Source organism: Coregonus clupeaformis, chromosome 24, assembly GCF_020615455.1.
Source record: "Coregonus clupeaformis isolate EN_2021a chromosome 24, ASM2061545v1, whole genome shotgun sequence".
Lineage (NCBI taxonomy): Eukaryota > Metazoa > Chordata > Actinopteri > Salmoniformes > Salmonidae > Coregonus > Coregonus clupeaformis.
Genome location: NC_059215.1, coordinates 47,915,489 through 47,930,836, shown reverse-complemented (window position 1 = coordinate 47,930,836; position 15,348 = coordinate 47,915,489). Strand labels below are relative to the sequence as shown.

General features: G+C 43.8%; 1 protein-coding gene across 2 annotated transcripts in view; it reads left to right on the top strand.

The window, feature by feature from the left end:
• Window positions 1-707: 707 nt before the first annotated feature.
• eno1a (enolase 1a, (alpha)) overlaps window positions 708-15,348 on the top strand; it is a 21,084-nt gene continuing 6,443 nt past the window's right edge. The window contains exons 1-4 of one of the 2 annotated variants that reach the window (XM_041845345.2): window positions 708-814; window positions 5,285-5,379; window positions 13,362-13,457; window positions 14,902-14,960. In XM_041845345.2, the coding sequence (XP_041701279.2) occupies window positions 5,295-5,379; window positions 13,362-13,457; window positions 14,902-14,960 (240 nt within the window). In that variant the 5' untranslated portion in view covers window positions 708-814; window positions 5,285-5,294. Of the gene's footprint in view, window positions 815-5,284; window positions 5,380-13,361; window positions 13,458-14,391; window positions 14,451-14,901; window positions 14,961-15,348 lie in introns of both variants that reach the window. The other variant, XM_041845346.2, reaches the window with a different exon arrangement.

The window sequence follows — 15,348 nt, the reverse complement described above, 5'->3', positions numbered from 1 at the left end:
TTAATTGGAACATCATGCATGGACAAGACCAGATAATATTTTGCATGGGAAGTTTTTCCCGGAACAACATTTTCAACCGTGTGACAAGTTTATTGGACTGGAGTACACTCCTTTGGAATGAATGGCTTTACACGATAGAGCCTGGTGTGTAATAAGGAAAGTGGTACTAGGTTCATAACCTGTTACATAATACATAAATAAAAAATCTCATTACTTCGGGGAGGATAAATGAGAAATGTCATATAGCAGGCCTGCACTTCCACACAGTGAGAAACATGTGCATCCCTACAGAGTTTGAGACATAAAGACACTGAAACATGAGATGCAAGCTGATGATTTGACAAAAAAAAAGCTATTGAACATCTGTGTTGTCGCAGAGGAGATCAGCAGCCGATATATACTGCACGTACTCAACTATGCGTCAGTTTCCTGCATCGTTACGTCACCCTCTCCGTGCCCATTCATGTTGGATCAATTCAACAACTTGTAGCCTATACATTTCTGTTGCATATGTGTTTTTTAGGCATGATATCCCTTACGTTTGTGGGGTGATGGTAAGGTATTAAAAAACACCGCATCCTTTTTTTTCTAGGCGTTGTCGTAGTTGTGAGACCGCTGGAGAACGTGCAGTTTGTCTCGCACTCTCGTGCAGCGTGAGTCCATCCCAGCCAATCAGATAGCGAGGACGAAACCGCCGCTACACGCTCTTCCTGGATTCTGCCCATTTATCAGCACCGGGGACTGTCACGAACGCCTTCTCTGTCGACCGAACGAGAGAGAACACTACACTTGCACACGGTTAGGCCAGATAAAGGTAAGATGAATACGTTATTTTCTTTATTATTTTGCGGAATTAGTTTACTTAAATTTAATAAAATATCCACTACTTTTGGACTATTTGTCTGATGACATTTTAGATGACATCTTGATGACATGTCCCCTTCGTCGTCATCATCATCATCATCATCACCGAAATCTAAATCTTTGCTCTTTTGTATTTTCATTTTCGAGCTTTCAGTTTTTTGGAACGCTATTCATGACATGATGGTGCCTGGCCATGTGTTGAAGCTTGGCAGCTAGTCTATTTTAAACCCTCCCGTCAGCTGGCGAGATGCGACTCATTTAGAAACAGCAGTGAGTGAGTCTGGAGGAGAGGAAAGGGCGTCAAGTTGCAACCACGCAGCTAGATAACAGGGTTTTCTCACTACTGAAATACTCTGCCACACCTTTCTGTACCTTTTTGGTAGATGAAGACAGTTCACTATTGTTGCTTGCCATTCACTGGTATGCAGTGTGGCCAACTACCACTTGGTACTAGATGTGGGGGGGGGTGTAGCTACAGAATGTTGCAATCTGTTGCTGATAGAATGTAGCCAACTGTGGTTACTTTGTGGTTTCCCTTTCAGAGATGTTGAGAAATCAATGCTACTATGTTTCCATTGCACATCGAATGTGGAATAGACATAGTGCACGTAAATACATATTTAAATGACCTATGTGTTAGAGTTAATCATTAAACTTCTTGTCATACCCAGTCAGAGATAATGAAAACAGGTGAAGTCAAGAAGCTGAATTGAATCCTGGAATGTCAAGTCTTTTATTATTTATTTCATTGTGAGGAAGCCATTTAGGAGCCTATCAGCGAGTTCTAGCTACATATAGCTACATATTATAACTAATGTGTTATAGCTGTGTTATTATTACTACCACAGGATTTTGTTTTGTTTCTTTAAATGTCAGGCCACTTTCGTTTTTTAAATGTCAGCTCACTTTTAGGTGCTGTGCGTCCAACTGTTGGCTAAACATTACTCCTGACCAGTGTTGTGAGTGCTATAGAGAGCAGGGTCCAGTCTGTGTATATATGCTTCTGTTTATGCTGACAGTTGCCCCCTCTGCCCTCCCTTTCTGTGCTTTGTAGCCAGTGGCAAGTTTCCACACTATGGACATTTAAGGCCAGAGGATTTTCGATTGGTCCAGCAGGGGGTTGGTTGGTGGAGTGTCTATCTGTCAGGCTTTAGTGGCTGGGGCTGGAACATGGGGTTCATTCATGCATTTATAACAGTGGGGGTAGATTAACTGAAAGTCAAGGCAAATCAGATAAAAACCCGATCTATACGCTGTTCTGTATTGGGGGACATAGTCTAGTCACTCTTAGTGCAGGGATCATCAACTAGATTCAGCCGCGGGCCGATTTTTCTTGAGCTGATGGTCGGGGGGCCGGAACATAATTACAAATAATTTGTAGACAGCAAATTGACCACAAGAAGCCCAAACAGATATAATATTTGACAAAAATATAATCATTTCAAACCGTGCTTATATTTGTATACTATCTACGGGTCTCTCTATGATGCGTGGGAATACTTGGAAACAGATTTTCTAAAATTAAAAATCACTTGGAGCTGATTTCCTGGTATTTTTACAGTCTTTTATGTCCAACAATGAAAATTCAGGAAACCCGGGGGGGTGGGGCAAATAAAACCACCCTCAGGTCAAAATCCGTCCCTCGGGCCCTGCTCTAGTGTAACCAGGGCCTTGGAAAAGAGACTGGCGATGTCCCAAATGGTGCCACATTCCCTTTATAGTGCACTAGTTTTTATAGGGTGCCATTTGGGAAGCATCCACTGAAAATAGAGCCTCTGTCTGGTCTAAAAATCTCTCTTCCACACACTTGAGGCTTGGAATGTGAAGAGATAACTGGGCTGCTAATGGAAGAGGGAAATGCTCAGGGCTAGGCTACATCCCAGTAAATGCATTGTCTGTTGCCAGTTCGTCTTGTCTCGTCAAGCTTACCCACGGTTTTCCCGTACCCCTGTTTTGCTCTAGTCCCTGTTTTCTAGTTTTCCTGGTTTTGACCATTCTGCCTGCCCCGACCCTGAGCCTGCCTGCCGTTCTGTACCTTTCGGACTCTGCTCTGGATTACTGACCTCTGCCTGCCCTTGACCTGTCGTTTGCCTGCCTCGTTTTTGTAAATAAGCTTTACAAACAGGAGACATAGCTCTTGCCAAAAACACTGGTGGAGTAAACAACATACAGTGCATTCGGGAAAGTATTCGGACCCCTTGACCTTTTTCCACATTTTGTTACTTTACAACCTTATTTTAAAACAGATTTAAATTGTTTTTGTCCCCTCATCAATCTACACACAATACCCCATAATGACAAAGCAAAAACAGGTTTTTATAAATTGTAGCAATACATTTTAGAATAAGGCTGTAATGCAACAAAATGTGGAAAAAGTGAAGGGGTCCGAATACTTTCCCGAATGCACTGTATGTTGTTTACTCCACCAGTGTTTTTGGCAAGAGCTATGTCTCCTGTTTGTAAAGCTTATTTACAAAAACGGGGCAGGCAAACGACAGGTCAAGGGCAGGCAGAGGTCAGTAATCCAGAGCAGAGTCCGAAAGGTACAGAAACGGCAGGCAGGCTCAGGGTCGGGACAGGCAGAGGTCGGTATTCCAGAACAGTGTCACAAGGTACAGAACGGCAGGCAGGCTCAGGGTCGGGGCAGGCGGAATGGTCAAAATCAGGAAAAACTAGAAAACAGGGACTAGAGCAAAACAGGAGTACGGGAAAACCGTGGGTAAGCTTGACGAGACAAGACGAACTGGCAACAGACAAACAGAAAATGCTGGTATAAATACACAGGGGATAATGGAGACAAATGTGGAAATTATGTTACTAAACTCAACAACTCTGTCGTAGCCGGCCGCGACCGGGAGACCCATGGGGCGGCGCATAATTGGCCCTGCGTCGTCCAGGGTAGGGGAGGGAATGGCCGGCAGGGATGTAGCTCAGTTGGTAGAGCATGACGTTTGCAACGCCAGGGTTGTGGGTTCAATTCCCACGGGGGGCCAGTATGAAAAATAAAATAATGTATGCACTCACTGTAAGTCGCTCTGGATAAGAGCGTCTGCTAAATGACTAAAATGTAAATGTAAACAAAAATAAGAAACTTTGGAGTACTTTAAATGAAATTATGGGCAGAAAGACAATTCAACTCCCATCATTGAATCAGATGGCTTATTCATCACAAAACCATTTGATGTTGCCAATTATTTTAATGATTACTTCATTGGGAAAGTGGGCAAACTTAGGCAGTAGATGTCAACAACAAACAGTGAGCCATCGTATTCATGCATAAAAATTAAAATAATAAAAGAAAAGCACTGTACAAAAAAGTTCGTTTTTTCTCCAAAAAGCAAGTCCTGCAGAGCTTTAGTTTGATCTTATCTTGATTATTGTCCAGTCATGTGGTCAAGTGCTGCAAAGAAGGACCTAGTTAAGCTGCAGCTGGCCCAGAACAGAGCGGCACGTCTTGCTCTTCATTGTAATCAGAGGGATAATATCAATACTATGCGTGCCAGCCCCTCTTGGCTAAGAGTTGAGGAAAGACTGACTGCATCACTTCTAGTTTTTATAAGAAACATTGTGTTACACACACACACACACTTACCCCACCAGACATGCCACCAGGTGTCTTTTCCCCAAATCTAGAACAAATTCAAGGAAAAGTACAGTATACAGAGCCATGATTGCATGGAACTTCGTTCCATTTCATGTAGCGAACAGCAAACCTGGTTTCAAAAAACGAATAAAGCAACACCTCACGGCACAACGCCCCTCCCACCATGTGACCTACTTGTTGATAGATCCACACACACTGATTATAAGGTCCCCCACCCATCATCCCCTGAGGTCCCCCACCCACCCATCATCCCCTGAGGTCCCCCACCCACCCATCATCCCCTGAGGTCCCCCACCCACCCATCATCCCCTGAGGTCCCCCACCCACCCATCATCCCCTGAGGTCCCCCACCCACCCATCATCCCCTGAGGTCCCCCACCCACCCATCATCCCCTGAGGTCCCCCACCCACCCATCATCCCCTGAGTCTCCCCTTACATTCACCCTCCCCACAATGACCAGAGAACCACCCCTTCCCTGTGGGACTGAAAGCAAAGGAAGTAGCAAAAGTCTAAATAAATATATATAACTGGTTTGTATATGTGGGGCTTTAGCTGAGATTGTTCTTTACAGAGTCAAGTATATTTAATTGTTGTTTATTGGCCTCAATTGTTCCCTGACTAGCACCATTTATTTTCACTGTCGATAATTCTAATGTTATAACTTCTAATAGTAACTGTATCCATTGGTTAAATGTGAGAGAGTGAGGTGGTTGCCTGGTTACTTCCTCTTTCTTATTTCCTCTCCTCTCTCCCACCCTCTTCCTCTCTCCTCTCTCCCACCCTCTTCCCTCTCTCCTCTCTCCTCTCCTGTGTAGTTGCAGAACCATGTCCATCCTGAAGATTCATGCTCGTGAGATTTTCGACTCCCGTGGAAACCCCACCGTGGAGGTCGACCTGTACACCAAGAAAGGTAAGAGATTATCATGGAGCAGGGCTGTCTGTAAACGTTGTTCTCTGTAGGGTTAGGGTTCGACGCTGCCTTTGTCCGAATCACATTTGGGACTTATACAGTACATTATTAAGGCATGAGTGAAGTGTTGTCCATAACACCGTTCTCTCTACGGGGCCAGTTTTAATAGTTTAAGCAACATTGCATGCATGCACGTTATCTAGGATATATTTAGCAACAAAGTACTGTTTCGTTTTAATGGGTTCATGAATTGATCACTTTAAGAGTGATGAATAGATTTTAAAGTGGGGAAACAGCCCGTCAGCTTACGGTGAATAAAACCTAGCAGAGCTCAGTGCCCCCTGAGCTAATGAATCAAACATGTGATGTCCCTAGCGGGCAGCGCTGGTCTGGGTCTGATAAAGTGCCAACTCACTGTGATGCTGCTCATTGTGCCGTGCATTGTGGGACGGGAGAATGTCATTGTTTCCTTGGCCACTCCTTTAACATTCATGTCGTTTATTCAGTGCATTCGGAAAAGTATTCAGACCCCTTGACTTTTTCCAAATTTTTAGTTACGTTACAGCCGTATTCTAAAATTGATTAAATCGTTTTTTTCCCCCCCTCATCAATCTACACACAATACCCCATAATGACAAAGCAAAAACAGGTTTTGCAAATTTATAAAAAATAAAAAACTGAAATATCACATTTAAATAAGTATTCAGACCCTTTACTCAGTACTTTGTTGAAGCACCTTTGGCAGCGATTACAGCCTCGAGTCTTCTTGGATATGACGCTACAAGCTTGGCACACCTGTATTTGGGGAGTTTCTCCCATTCTTCTCTGCAGATCCTCTCAAGCTCTGTCAGGTTGGATGGGAGCGTTGCTGCACAGCTATTTTCAGGTCTCTCCAGAGATGTTCGATCGGGTTCAAGTCCAGGCTCTGGCTGGGCCACTCAAGGACATTCAGAGACTTGTCCCGAAGCCACTCCTGCATTGTCTTGCCTGTGTGCTTAGGGTTGTTGTCCTGTTGGAAGGTGAACCTTCGCCCCAGTCTGAGGTCCTGAGCACTCTGGAGCAGGTTTTCATCAAGGATCTCTCTGTACTTTGCTCCGTTCATCTTTCCCTCGATCCTGAATAGTCTCCCAGTCCCTGCTACTGAAAAACATCCCCACAGCATGATGCTGCCACCACCATGCTTCACCGTAGGGATGGTGCCAGGTTTCCTCCAGACGTGAAGCTTGGCATTCAGGCCAAATAATTCAATCTTGGTTTCATCAGACAAGAGAATCTTGTTTATCATGGTCTGAGAGTCTTTAGGTGCTTTTTGGCAAACTCCAAGTGGGCTGCCATGTGCCTTTTACTGAGGAGTGGCTTCCGTCTGGCCACTCTACCATAAAGGCCTGATTGGTGGAGTGCTGCAGAGATGGTTGTCCTTCTGGAAGGTTCTCCCATCTCCACAGAGGAACTCTAGAGCTCTGTCAGAGTGACCATCGGGTTTTTGGTCACCTCCCTGACCAAGGCCCTTCTCCCCCGATTGCTACCAAAGGTGCTTCAACAAAGTAAAGGTTCGTTTTTTGCAAAAACCTGTTTTCGCTTTGTCATTATGGGGTGTTGTTAAATGTTTTATTTAATACATTTTAGAATAAGGCTGTAACGTAAAACAAAATTTGGAAAAAGGGAAGGGGTCTGGATACTTTTCGTATGCACTGTATTGCCATGAATTTAAAGTATGAAGATACTTCTTAAATCTTGGAATTAGAAGAAGTATCATTATTTCCCCTACAACTCATCCAGAATGCCGCAGCCCGTCTGGTGTTCAACCTTCCCAAGTTCTCTCACGTCACCCCGCTCCTCCGCACACTCCACTGGCTTCCAGTTGATGCTTGCATCTGCTACAAGACCATGGTGCTTGCCTACGGAGCTGTGAGGGGAACGGCACCTCCGTACCTTCAGGCTCTGATCAGTCCCTACACCCAAACGAGGGCATTGCGTTCATCCACCTCTGGCCTGCTGGCTCCCCTACCTCTGCGGAAGCACAGTTCCCGCTCAGCCCAGTCAAAACTGTTCGCTGCTCTGGCACCCCAATGGTGGAACAAGCTCCCTCACGACGCCAGGACAGCGGAGTCACTCACCACCTTCCGGAGACATTTGAAACCCCACCTCTTTAAGGAATACCTGGGATAGGATAAAGTAATCCTTCAGAGTGAGTTAGCTCCAGGCTAGTCCCTCTCCATCTGGCAGAGTGAGTTAGCTCCAGGCTAGTCCCTCTCCAACTGGCAGAGTGAGTTAGCTCCAGGCTAGTCCCTCTCCATCTGGCAGAGTGAGTTAGCTCCAGGCTAGTCCCTCTCCAACTGGCAGAGTGAGTTAGCTCCAGGCTCTCTCCAACTGGCAGAGTGAGTTAGCTCCAGGCTAGTCCCTCTCCAACTGGCAGAGTGAGTTAGCTCCAGGCTAGTCCCTCTCCAACTGGCAGAGTGAGTTAGCTCCATGGTAAGGGTAGCCTATATCCTACAGCCTACTAGAGAGAGCTAGCAGATCAGATCGTGTTATTGGAGTGAAAATAGCTCCTGTCTGTAATGGTGCACTGCTTGGACAGCGCTACCGTGTTACTGTAATGTTCCTACTGGGAAACACTAGTCATACTGAGACACATACAGTATAATCTGTGTTCCCCCTGTAGTCATTTAGCAGCAGCAACTTTTAAAGGGATAGTGTGAGATTTGAGCAATGAAGCCCTTTTTCTACTTACCCAGAGTCAGATGAATACATGGATACCAATTTTAATGTCTCTGCTTGCAGTTTGAAGGAAGTTGCTAACTAGCATTAGCGCAATTGCTAACTAGCATTAGCGCAATGACTGCTAGCTGTCCTATAGACTTCCAGTCATTGTGCTAACGCTAGTTAGCAATGGCTCGCAAAACTACCTTCCACTTCTTCAAACTGCACGCAGATACATACAAATGGTTCATTTGACTCGGGGTAAGTAGAAAAATGCCCTGAAGATCAGAGTGACAAGTTTCAACATGTATTGGTAGCACACAGATTACCATTTCAAAATGTCAGTGAGTGAGTCTGGAGGAGAGGAAAGGGCATCAAGTTGCAACCACACAGCTAGATAACAGTATTTGCTCACTACTGAAATACTCTGCCACACCTTTCTGTACATTTTTGGTAGATGAAGACAGTTCACTATTGTTGCTTGCCATTCACTGGTATGCAGTGTGGCCAACTACCAGTTGGTACTAGATGTGGGGGGGGTGTAGCTACAGAATGTTGCAATCTGTTGCTGATACAATGTAGCCAACTGTGGTTACTTTGTGGTTCCCTTTCAGAGATGTTGAGAAATCAATGCTACTATGTTTCCATTGCACATCGAATGTGGAATAGACATAGTGCACGTAAATCAATATTTAAATGACCTATGTGTTAGAGTTAATCATTAAACTTCTTGTCATACCCAGTCAGAGATAATGAAAACAGAAGCTGAATTGAATCCTGGAATGTCAAGTCTTCTATGTTTCCATTGCACATTAAAAATGGAATAGACATAGTGCACGTTTACTAAGATAAATATTTAAATAAATAGTTTAATTTTCTATTTGTTAAGAGTTAATCATTATACTAGGGAGAACACACAGCAAAATACTTCTTATCATACCCAAAGATATAAAAACAGGTGAAGGCAAGAAGTTGAATTAAATCCTGGAATGTCAAATATTGTATTATGTACTTCATTGTGAGGAAGCCATTCAGGAGCCTATCGTCAGGTTCGATCCCTCCATCTCCAATCTGTCACCTATGGACACAGAAAAACAAACTATGCTGTGTTCCAAATGGCACCCTATTCCCTATGTAATGCACTACTTTTGCACTACTTTTGCACTATGACTTTTAGTGCACCCCTATGATCCCTGGTCAAAAGTGATGCACTATATAGTGAGTAGGGTTCCATTTGTGACGTAACCATAGACACATAGATTACAGTAAAGTTGAATTCTATGGCTAAACTTCCAACATTCTAATGTCAGTTGCACAGTATGGGCTATTTTTAAACAATAGTTCAGGTGGTGCTTTCAAAGTTGGTTATATTATATATGATTCGAAATGTATGTCATGACCTTTCAGAACCACTTGTCAAACAAAATGTACAATGTGTCAGGGTTTCCTTTTTTTTATGCAATTTATACAGGTAATTCTGATATGTATCCTAGAGGTCAAAGGTTGACCTGAACATTCCTGATGGATAGCTGTGAACCCAAGCTTTCCAATGATATACCGTATGATTGAAGGGTATACGTGAGCAATATGTTGTATACTGACATTGTTTGTCATAGGGTCAAATCCATATGGGAAGAATGAATGGGATAGGGGAATGAATGAAAGCCTGACAACAGAGGAAGCTGCCATCGCTGCACCACACATTTTACAACTAGGGACATAGACCTTATAGAAAATCACTATGAGACATCGTCACCCCGACCACTCCGGTCTTCCAGTACCCCTAACAGTCCAACTCCAGTCTTCCAGTACCCCTAACAGTCTAATTCCGGTCTTCCAGTATCCCTAACAGTCCAATTCCGGTCTTCCAGTACCCCTAACAGTCTAATTCCGGTCTTCCAGTACCCCTAACAGTCTAATTCCGGTCTTCCAGTACCCCTAACAGTCCAATTCCGGTCTTCCAGTATCCCTAACAGTCCAATTCCGGTCTTCCAGTACCCCTAACAGTCTAATTCCGGTCTTCCAGTATCCCTAACAGTCCAATTCCAGTCTTCCAGTACCCCTAACAGTCTAATTCCGGTCTTCCAGTATCCCTAACAGTCCAATTCCAGTCTTCCAGTACCCCCTAACAGTCCAATTCCGGTCTTCCAGTACCCCCAGTCATTTGGTAATCCTGAACTCATGGCCTAAATCTCTCTGTGTGTCTCCAATGAGCAGTTAGAATCAAATTTGCATAGCCAGTATCTTTCTTCACATGGTTGAATCCAAAATGTATGACCTTGGTGTGACCTTGGTGTGACCTTGGTGTGACCTTGGTGTGTGTCTGAGGCTGAGGCAGCAGTCGTATCCTGGAGACGTATGTGTGTGTGCGTGCGTGCGTGCGTGTGTGCGTGTGTGTGTGTGTGTGTGTTTGTGTGTGTGCGTGCGTGCGTTCGTACGTGTGTGTGTGAACCTGTAGTCTCATCCTGAGGTTGCTTCAGCTGCACTGCACATGCTCAGTAGAGAGCTTTTCTTCTCTGTCCAACCCTGTTACATCACATTGATCTGCTTAGTATGTGCGACCAGGCAGCGACCCTCCCTCTCTCTCCTCAGGGAGCAAAATGTGATGAACGCATGAATGATGGAATTCTTTCCTGTTGTTTTCACTACATAAATACCAAAAGCCATCATACTATAACAAAATATTATTCAATGAATTCAATGGATCAGTCAATGTGTTAGGAACTGGATCCGTAATATAGTATGGATCAGTCAATGTGTTAGGAACTGGATCAGTAATATAGTCTGGATCAGTCAATGTGTTAGGAACTGGATCAGTAATATAGTCTGGTACAGTCAATGTGTTAGGAACTGGATCAGTAATATAGTCTGGATCAGTCAATGTGTTAGGAACTGGATCAGTAATATAGTCTGGATCAGTCAATGTGTTAGGAACTGGATCAGTAATATAGTCTGGATCAGTCAATGTGTTAGGAACTGGATCAGTAATATAGTCTGGATCAGTCAATGTGTTAGGAACTGGATCAGTAATATAGTCTGGTACAGTCAATGTGTTAGGAACTGGATCAGTAATATAGTCTGGATCAGTCAATGTGTTAGGAACTGGATCAGTAATATAGTCTGGATCAGTCAATGTGTTAGGAACTGGATCAGTAATATAGTCTGGATCAGTCAATGTGTTAGGAACTGGATCAGTAATATAGTCTGGATCAGTCAATGTGTTAGGAACTGGATCAGTAATATAGTCTGGATCAGTCAATGTGTTAGGAACTGGATCAGTAATATAGTCTGGATCAGTCAATGTGTTAGGAACTGGATCAGTAATATAGTCTGGATCAGTCAATGTGTTAGGAACTGGATCAGTAATATAGTCTGGATCAGTCAATGTGTTAGGAACTGGATCAGTAATATAGTCTGGATCAGTCAATGTGTTAGGAACTGGATCAGTAATATAGTCTGGATCAGTCAATGTGTTAGGAACTGGATCAGTGATATAGTCTGGATCAGTCAATGTGTTAGGAACTGGATCAGTAATATAGTCTGGATCAGTCAATGTGTTAGGAACTGGATCAGTAATATAGTCTGGATCAGTCAATGTGTTAGGAACTGGATCAGTAATATAGTCTGGGCCCATATTTACAAAGCGTATCAGAATAGGAGTGTCGATCTAGGATCAGGTCCCCCCTCTTATTCATTATGGTTTAAAAGACTAAACTGATCCTAAGTCAGCGATATTACTCTGCGACACTTTGTGAATACCGGCCCTGGTTTCAGATCAGTTTGTGGATACCGGCCCTGGTTTCAGATCAGTTTGTGGATACCGGCCCTGGTTTCAGATCAGTTTGTGGATAGCGGACCTGGTTTCAGATCAGTTTGTGGATAGCGGCCCTGGTTTCAGATCAGTTTGTGAATACCGGCCCTGGTTTTAGATCAGTTTGTGCATAGCGGCCCTGGTTTCAGATCAGTTTGTGGATACCGGCCCTGGTTTCAGATCAGTTTGTGAATACCGGCCCTGGTTTCAGATCAGTTTGTGGATACCGGCCCTGGTTTCAGATCAGTTTGTGGATAGCGGACCTGGTTTCAGATCAGTTTGTGGATAGCGGACCTGGTTTCAGATCAGTTTGTGGATACCGGCCCTGGTTTCAGATCAGTTTGTGGATACCGGCCCTGGTTTCAGATCAGTTTGTGGATACCGGCCCTGGTTTCAGATCAGTTTGTGAATACCGGCCCTGGTTTTAGATCAGTTTGTGCATAGCGGCCCTGGTTTCAGATCAGTTTGTGGATACCGGCCCTGGTTTCAGATCAGTTTGTGAATACCGGCCCTGGTTTCAGATCAGTTTGTGGATACCGGCCCTGGTTTCAGATCAGTTTGTGAATACTGGCCCTGGTTTCAGATCAGTTTGTGGATAGCGGACCTGATTTCAGATCAGTTTGTGGATAGCGGACCTGGTTTCAGATCAGTTTGTGGAAATCGGACATGGTTTCAGATCAGTTTGTGGATAGCGGACCTGGTTTCAGATCAGTTTGTGAATACCGGACCTGGTTTCAGATCAGTTTGTGGATACTGGACCTGGTTTCAGATCAGTTTGTGAATACCGGACCTGGTTTCAGATCAGTTTGTGGATAGCGGACCTGGTTTCAGATCAGTTTGTGGATACTGGACCTGGTTTCAGATCAGTTTGTGAATACCGGACCTGGTTTCAGATCAGTTTGTGGATAGCGGACCTGGTTTCAGATCAGTTTGTGGATACCGGCCCTGGTTTCAGATCAGTTTGTGGATACCGGACCTGGTTTCAGATCAGTTTGTGGATAGCGGACCTGGTTTCAGATCAGTTTGTGGATAGCGGACCTGGTTTCAGATCAGTTTGTGAATACCGGACCTGGTTTCAGATCAGTTTGTGAATACCGGACCTGGTTTCAGATCAGTTTGGGCTGTTCTGCCACATTGTTCACTTCTGTCTTCCTCAGGTTTTATCCTGCAGTATGTCAGTAAATAGAGATGGATTAGACTCATTAACATTCTATCTTTCCTCCCCAGATGAAATAGACTCATTAACATTCTATCTTTCCTCCCCAGATGAAATCAACTCATTAACATTCTATCTTTCCTCCCCAGATGAAATAGACTCATTAACATTCTATCTTTCCTCCCCAGATGAAATAGACTCATTAACATCTCATCTTTCCCCCCCAGATGAAATAGACTCAATAACATCCTATCTTTGGTCCCCAGATTAAATCGATTAGCCTAATTACATACTCTCTTGTTCTGTGTTCTCCAGGTCTGTTCAGGGCTGCAGTCCCCAGCGGTGCCTCTACTGGTATCTATGAAGCTCTGGAGCTCCGTGACAACGACAAGACACGCTATCTGGGCAAAGGTACGCACATTTCCCTCTTCTGATTGGACTAGCTAGTAACACTCCCTGTTCTGATTGGACTAGCTAGTTACCAGTCATTTACAGTGCCTAGTGAAAGTCGACACACCCCTTGCACAGTCTTCACATTTTGCTGCCTTAAAATTAAATCTAAAAAAGGGATTACATTAGATGTTTTACAGCAGGACAATTAACACATTTTAATGCCAAAGACACACCAGAATGGCTTTCCAAGAGGTGTTGAGTGTTCCTGAATGGCCCAGTCTTAGTACTGACTTAAATCTGCTTGAAAATCCGAGACAAGGTTTGAATATTGCTGTCCATCAATGATTCCCAACCAAAGGTACTGAGCTTGAGCAATTTAGACAAAAACAATTGATATATGTTGCACTAAGAGTTGTGCAGAGTTGGTAGAATCTTATTCGAAATGACTTACAGCTGTAATGGCTGCCAAAATCGCTTCCATCAACTATTAACACAAGGGTGTTATTTTCTATTAAATTTGGAAAATGTTTCTATAACTTTCTTTCACTTTCAAATGTAATCCCTTTTTTAGATTTAATTTTAAGGCAGCAAAATGTGAAGACTGTGCAAGGGGTGTGTAGACTTTCACTAGGCTATAGGCACTGGATATTAGGTGGAATTTAGCAACATGCTAGTCTTAGAGTGTATTGTTGTCATAGCTAGTTTCCAATGTCCATGTACTCTAGCCTGGTCCCAGATCTCTTCGTGCTGTATGGCCAACTCGTGTGGTTGGCATGGCAATAACCATAGGAGTTGGCAAGACAGCACAGACAGACAGCACAGACAGATCTGGGATCATGGACACAGCTCACTCTATACATTTTTTCCCCATTACATGTTTCTTTCCTTCCTTCCTTCCTTCCTTCTTCATCCTGCCTTTCTCTGACACGTCATCCTTCTCTCCTCCTGTCAGGGGTGAAAAGGGCTGTTAAATATGTTAATGAGTTCTTGGCCCCGGCTCTGTGTAACCAGGTAAATACACAGTGTGGAGGAGCAACAGGAGTAAGGCACAGATAACACTGAAATGAACTGGAGTTGATGAAAGCATGACTTTCGAGTGGGTTTGCCTTGATTTGACAACTAACTAACCTCTGTGGCAGGCATTCACAGACAATCACAGATTTTCTAAATCGTTATTACGGCCATAAAAATATAACGACTAGAAGAGACATTCCTCCAAGTCAATGTTTTGTGATGGGTGGAGCGGCCGGCGGCCATATTGTCATTCTATTTCTGTGATTACCCCATGATCCCAATAGTAGATCATTCTACTTGAAGTTTGTTTAACCAGCCTAGTTGCTGCCACCACAGCAGACAATATTAACGAGATCTAAGGCTTGCTCTGTGATCGTCTGGTAGTGCCTGCTGCTCTTGCACGGTCTACTTCTCCCTGGGTTGTGACGCTCTGCTTGTCCCTCTGCAGGTGTCTCAAAAGCTGTTGATCATATCAATAAAACTATTGCACCTGCACTTGTTCGGCAGGTAGGAACATTTACTGTTTGACTAACATTGATCATGTTGTGCGAGTGTCAAGCCAGTGTTGCATAGAGTGTACAGTATGGCATAGAGCAGTCATGTAGGAGATTGCTAAGAACAATCCTGACTGAGGACAATGAAGTCAGAGGGTAAGAGAAGACACCTATCACTTCAAGTTCCATGTAGAGTTCTTCTTTACCCCATGGAGTTTACTAGATACAATATATCCTCTTGGATACAATATATCCTCTTGGACTTTTGTCTGTTGAATGTATCTGTAAGATGTTATTGTTGTATGTATACAACACTGTACGCACCTCAGTGACCAGAGCTACAGAGGTCTCAGGTATTTTACCTAACCTGGCTAGTAACACCTCAAGAGGCTGTGTGTAGT